This window comes from Cynara cardunculus, assembly GCF_001531365.2.
Source record: "Cynara cardunculus var. scolymus isolate 2C chromosome LG 2, CcrdV1, whole genome shotgun sequence".
Classification (NCBI taxonomy): Eukaryota; Viridiplantae; Streptophyta; class Magnoliopsida; order Asterales; family Asteraceae; genus Cynara; species Cynara cardunculus.
Window position 1 is genome coordinate 16,687,518 of NC_037529.1, and position 7,484 is coordinate 16,695,001.

The 7,484-nt window shown below is 32.9% G+C and overlaps 1 protein-coding gene across 1 annotated transcript; it reads left to right on the plus strand.

Moving 5' to 3' along the window:
* Positions 1–3,827: 3,827 nt before the first annotated feature.
* LOC112505957 (putative UPF0481 protein At3g02645) lies at positions 3,828–5,277 on the plus strand. The gene has a single exon (XM_025109991.1). The coding sequence runs from the start codon at positions 3,828–3,830 to the stop codon at positions 5,184–5,186; it is 1,359 nt and encodes a 452-aa protein (XP_024965759.1). The 3' UTR covers positions 5,187–5,277.
* Positions 5,278–7,484: the final 2,207 nt, after the last annotated feature.

The window sequence follows — 7,484 nt, forward strand, 5'->3', positions numbered from 1 at the left end:
TAAAAACGAGATTATATTAAAATTAATACATTATAAAAATGAGATCATATTAAAATTAATACATCGTGAAAATGAGATTATATAAGAAATACATTGTAAAGACGAGATTATATTAAAATTAATACATTGTAAAAATGAAATTATATAAAAACATCAAATAAGTAAACTTACCATGATTTCGACGATTAAATGTCGATAATGGAGATTGTATTAGAGTTAATGAAGATTGTATTAAGGTAATGGAGATTTATTGGGGTAATGAAGATTTATTAAGATAATGGAGATTGAATTGTTGGTTTTGTGAAATTTGAATTGTTTATATAGTGGGGTTGAGGAGGAAAAAAAAATTGAATAGTGTTGTATTGGGAAGGAGGAAATTGAATAGTTTTATGTATTGAGGATGAGAAAAAAAATTAAAATTTTTAAATCTTTTTCGGCCGGTGGAGCCCTTACGCACCGCGCACCGACCGGTGTGTAAGAGGTGGCAATAGGTCAGCTTGGGTTGGGTTCAGGTTCAACCCATTTATTAAACAGGTTGAAAATCTCAACCCAACCCATTTAATTAAATAGGTTGCGATTTTTCAACCCAACCGAACCTGTTGGGTTAATGAGTTGACAGCGGGTTGACCTGTTTACGATTTTTTTAACCCAACATGTTAAATAAATGGGTTGAACCTGAGTTGACCAATTTAATTTTAAAATTTTAAATAAAAAAAGAACTAGAGTATTTAACTTTTTTGAATAAAACATAACACAATCACAAATACAACCAAATTGTTCAAAGTTTGAATAAAACACAACCACAACAAATATATCGTTCAAAATAAGTTGAAATTTTTTAAATTCTAAGTAACTCGACTTCCACTTTCATCAACCCCAATTTTACTCTCGTACCTAAAATCCTAAGACCATTAGTCCATCAGCAAGTGTAATTCATGCGTACAAAACAACTTATATGTAGCTTGTATAATTATCTCAATGAAGACGAATGATAACAATTCTCTCTGAGGTATAGGTATAGTGATAAAAACAGATAGTCACACCACACAAATAACAAATTCAAACTTGAAAGAAATCACTAAACTTCGATAGAGTCATAAAGTAACAAATAATCAAAGAGAAACATGAAATTCATATGATCTATAAGAAGTTTAACAACAAAATGCTAAACAAACATGATCATAAAGAACTTACTCTGCTATCGCTCAACAACGCCTCAAGCCCTCAACCTCAAATCGGAAACTGAAAATCTGAAACCAATCCAAATCTTTGATTGGAGAAGGTAGAACTCAAAAGAAGGGGAAAAGATTGATAATCAAAGCGCATGAAGATTGAAGAATTGAAGGTTTCATGATACTGATTAGTAATGAAACGTATGAAGAATTGATTATTGAAGAATTGAAATCGAAGAGTCATCATGAAACTTGGGCCAATTTATTTAAGAACAAACAAAATAAAAAATAAAATAGATATAATATTAAGAATAAAATAAATTAATATAATATTTTAAGTGAGTTGAAAACAAGTTAAAAACGGGTTGAAAACATATCAAAAAATTCAATCCAATCCAACCCATTTATTTAAATGGGTTAGACGGGTTGACCCATTTATTTAAATGAGTTGAAAATATCAACCCAACCTGCTAATTCTGGGTTGAGTTAATGGATGGGTCATTTTTTGCCACCCCTAAGTGGGACCCATTGCGGTGTTTGGTCAAAGTTATCGGTCAACAAGTCAAATCAATATTTTTTTTTATAATTTAGTCCATGTATACACCTAGCAGCGCTAATAGGATAACGGATGGCCATTTATTTAGAAAATTTAATTTTAAGGTTAAAATCGTAAATAAACTATTCTAAAAGGTTATTCTGGTTAGTATCCCGTGGATTATGGGTCCATTTGTTTTTCATTTTATTCTTTAACAGAAAATGAGAAATAAACATAGAAAATACCAAAATACCCTTATTTGATGGTTGAGATTTAACTCCTGTTAGTCTCAGGGACCCATATCAAACACTTTTACATACCATGAGAGTTTTGTTGCAATAAAAATCTTGTATGGACCCAAAACAAAAAAAACAACAAATCTTAGGGACCAAAATTGCAATTCACTCTCTCTCTCTCTCTCTCTATATATATATGTATTAAAAATAAGTATATATTGTTTGTTTTTTATGACAAATTTTAGAATATGTTACAACAACTTTTTAAAAGTTGAACAAGTCTTGGTCATTTTATAATGTTGTTTACATGTAAAAAATACATAAAACAAAAACGTGTACGTCAACACCCTAAGAGCATTAGATAATTCCATTCCATTATAATATTATATATTCTCCTTAATTAATTCAATCTTAAAAGTCTTCAAAATTTCTCCCTCGAAATATATTGCATAACTAATGATTTACATATATTTTTTTAAAAATGGAAAAAAATTGAATATACATGAAACTTATTATATAGTCTTAAGAATATACATGTCTATAAGATAACTCGAGGGAGAATATTGTTCATTTTAATTATAGTGCATTCTTTTTTATTTATAGTGTTCATCACTTTACATCCAATGTTGTTGGACATAATTAAATCAATCCATTTATCAATAGATTTTGAATTTTAACAATCGATCATATATAATTAACTTTGCACAACCAATTCGATTTATTTAAATGGACTTTTGATCAGTTCTATCTATTTGTTTATTTATCTGATTCTAAAGTCTAAGCTGAAGTTGGCATTGGGGTTGCCTTGTGTTGAAGCTATGGATTGTGAAGGAGATGAGGATGGCGTCTACCACATACAATCATGAAGCTATAACCAGGTCCGTGGATTAAGAGATTGAGGCAGAAAACCTTGCCTCTTCCGACAATGGGTTGCATATGATTATATATACATCAATGGACCAAACATGGTTAAATGGACATTCACTTTGTACACAAGAAAGTTTCTCGAGGTGAGGTGCACGTCCTCTCACGCAACCAAATTGCAGATTGTTTTCACAATAGGGCTTCCACATATACTTTTTGATGATTTCAGAACCTCTCAACTCGTTTGACCATAGGGTGTGTTAGCATTATTGTTAGTTAATATTAATAGACTTCACATATTAAACGGAAAATGAAAAATCCATGGAAAACTGAGAGAAATCGTCAACAAACACAAAATAGTAAAATGTCTGTTTAACCAAAACCAAGGAAATTCCGACGTCGTTATCGACCAGAAAATATCCGACTGTTAAATTCCATAATTAATTCGTCAGAAATATCTCTGGTGAAAAGTCCAGGTATTAGTAGTGAGGACCGATATATTATAAATGTGCCATACACCCCGATACAATACATGTTCAATAAACCTATAATTTATATTTGCCTTAATATCCTCATGGCAGCGACTGTGACGAGAAGAGACTAGAGAGGGGTAGGTACTCGTCTTTGGCAACTTAATTTGCTTGATTATGTTTTGGTTTGGTTGTTGATTTCAAGAGTATATGGTCAATGATTTCAAGTCTCTATTTCAGTTTTGTCTTTATAAACTTCATAAGTTTTACCAAATATATATGTTATTTTTCCAAACATTCACTTGTTGACGATAAAGAAAATTGAAAATGTCAAACGTATTTTGGTAATTTGTATGGGTTGTTTGTTTCATTAGTCTATTTAAGCTGATAAATCAAGTTCTTTTCATCACCAAAAACAGAATACCGAGAAGGAACCAGTTAGAACTAAGCAAGTTCATAATCGAGGTAACTATACTGTTTAAATTGAACTTACAGTTTGGCTACTATACTGTGTTTCGGAAAGTATTGCAGAGAAAAGCTAACGTTTTAAATGGAAAGCAACGATTCTGGTCATGGAGATGCTGCAGATAGAATCTATGACACCATTGAAATACTTGTTGTCAAAGAGAAAAAAAGGAGGAGACATGCCCATCAGTTTTTACCTTCCATTTACAGGGTTGCAAAAAGGCTTCGTGATGTCAGCCCAAATTCTTATACCCCTCGTGTGATCTCGATTGGACCTTTCCACAAAGACAACAAAAATTTGAAGGAAGCTGAGGTGCACAAGGTGACTTATATGTTTGATCTATATCGTCGTTTAAAATCCCCACGTGAGCAAACCACGAAAGCATGTGTCAACATGGTGCTTAATAAAATAGACAGAATCAAGGCATGTTATGGAGGGAAGATGAAGACCTATGATGACCATGAATTTGCACAAATGATGGTTATCGATGGTTGTTTCATACTAGAACTCATTTACAGGTCAAACGATAGGAAATATGAGAGCCCTTCGGTTTTTGTCAACAAGTTGCTCACCCTTTACGTTAAGCAAGATTTGGTTCTGCTAGAAAACCAAATSCCTTTCTTTGTTCTCCAAGACCTCTTTGAGTGCACAATTAGGAAATTAGAACCTAGAGCGTCTCTTGTTAGCCTTGTTCTTTCATTTCTAAAGGATGTGAACCCCTTCCGACAAAAGCTAGTGCTCGATAATGATGAAGCTGAAACAAATCATGATCATATTCTTGGCGTTTTACAGAAATGTTACCAGCATGCACATGCCAAACCATCAGAAAATTCAAAAACAGCATCGAATTCGGCTGCAGAATTTTTAAATGCAATATCATACTCGGTCACAGAACTGGCCCTGGCAGGGGTAATGTTTAAGCCTAATAATGATACAAAGTGGCTGCTAGCCATGGAATTCAAATTTTCCAAGGTTCATTGCTTTTGCTGGTCGTGGGGTAAGCCTACTTTCAGAATGCCTATGCTGCAAATTGAAGATTACACAGAGGCTGTTCTTAGGAACCTCATTGCATATGAGCAGTTCTCTCCTGCRGTTCCTGATGACGTCACATCATRTGCTTTTGCGATGGAGAGGATATTAGATACTAAAGAGGACGTCCTCAAGGTAATAGAATCGAAAGTACTTATAAACAATTTGGGTTCTAGCGAACAAGCTTCAAATATGATTAACAGCATATGCAAAGAAGTTACGGTTAAGGACTTCTCTTACATCAGACAGTGGAAACAACTGGATGGCTATTACAACGGCTACTGGCCCAAAAATRTTGCRYGGTTGAGGCGTACTTATTTCAGYAGTCCATGGAGTTTTATAGCCCTACTTGCTGGATTCCTTCTTTTCRGTCTTACGGTGGCTCAGACCTACTTCACTATCCGCCCGATATAATCTCTGATTGCTTCAAGTTCATTTGCTGCTACCAATAGACTTTTGCTGTGGAGTTGATTTTCTTTCTATGTTCTTCTGTCTTGTACACTTTCTYTTACTTTTTTTGKTATTTCTTTCTGATGTAAATCCACCACTAATTTTTCCTCTTATCTATCCATTTGGGTATCAATCTTACTTCATGGTTTCCGAGGTTTTTCATGGATTATTCCATCGTGCATTAATTTGGGTTTCAATAAAGTTCGTACATGATCTATGAACAACTGTTAGATTTCACCTTAATAGAAATTGCAAATTAAAATTCACCGGGACAAGCGATATAGTTGAACCAGACAACTCCGAAAGAACGGCCGGATGGCTATAATTAATGAATTAAAATGAAGTGGGTACGAGAAACACGATGAAAGATGTCAGCTAGCGCTGCTATTAATTAAAAAGAAAAATGAAAAGAAAGAGACATTGCAACCCCAAATCTACTCCACATTCCACTAGTATGCTTCATTGGATTAGATATATAGGCATATTTGGTCCTCATGCTTGGAGACTCATCCTAACGAAGGTGCTAATCCAATCAAATGTTAAACTATGAACACAGATTAGGTTAAATCCTTCAATTTTGACAGATTAGGTTGAATATACAGATTAGGTTCAATTTTGCTGTAGTTCTCAATAATTGTCAATTGAGTAAGGAGACCCAATACTACAAATCCTACAAACCAAACAGAGGATGGATTTTAAATCTAATCCAAATCCTGCAAACCAAACACAAGATGAATTTTAAATCCAATCCAATCCAAATCCCATGGAATCCAAATCCTTCCTGGGAATCCAAATCCCTCAAAAACATTCCTGCAAACCAAACGCACCCTAAGATTTATGTAGGATGAACAATCGTATGAGCTGGAAAGAAATTCTACAAAAGAAAAACAACAAAATACTTACAAACTTAATAAAACATGTTAGTTGTTAATTCCATTTTGATGGAGCATTTGATTGTAGCTTATAAATGATTTAGTGGAGGAAAGATGAAAAATAATTTAAACATAAAATAAATGGAAACTAAAAGGTTTGACACATTCATGATAATATTACCTAGAAAATTTATGTAGGATGAACAACAGTACTGATGTGGCGAAAATAAATTCTACAAAAGAGAAACAACAAAACACATACAAACTTGATAGAACATGAAAATTTTTAATTCCATTTTGATGGAGCATTCAATTTAAGATAAAAAAAGTAAAGAATTTAAACATAAAACAAATGAAAACTAAAAGTCAATGGAAACTTGAGCAAGGAAGAGTCACTTTGAGGTTCCCTATGAAATGAGGCATGGAAGGGAACCACTACGAAGATGATGTTACCTAGAAAATTTATCTAGGATGAACAACGGTATAGATAGGTCGGAAGGAAATTCTACAAAAGTGGAACGACATAACACATGCAAACTCGATAAAACATGAAGCTTGTTAATTCCATTTTGATGGAGAATACGATTTGATATATGGAGAGAACCATAGGCTCATGAAAAATGAAACGATTCGGAGATGGTGAGGAGTTAGGAAAAACGAAGGGAACGACATTAAATGCAAACATGAATTAATAATCAATGTTGATGAGAAGTTAAAGTGGAAAATTAGAACAACAAAAGGTTGAAGAATGATAAAGAAGAAAAAAGATAATTGAGTTTCTAGCTTTTAGAAGAAGCCATATCATACTTAGTGGTTTCTCCTTTAATATATACATATATATATATATATATATAGATAGAGAGAGAGAGAGAGAGAGAGAGAGGGAGACAGAGAGGCTGAGAGGCTGGTTCAAATGTTAACCAAGATTATTGTATTAACTTTGTTAACCAATCTTGGCCATTGATTCTTACAATAAACGGTTGTGATTAATCATGATAAAAAAATAAATTTTTAAATTTACAATTTCAAAAAAATATGTGAACAAAGGGAAAAGGGTATTTAGGTAAAAAAAATTATGTAACTCCTATATCATTAATTGGTAGTTACAAAATCAAAAAATTTCATTCATTTTGTTAATGTAAGAACCATATGAACACACACACATACACACACACACACTATATATATATATATATATATATATATATAGACATATGAACAACATGTGAACCATATGAACATGTGAACCATATGAACATTTTCCATATATTCAGGAGCCAACTCTATTGTATGTACATGAACACGTATTAACCAAGGCATCTAGGGTTGTATGTTTTCATGCGTGCTCACATGTCTTCACATGTTTTAGTGTGTGTATATGGATTCATAT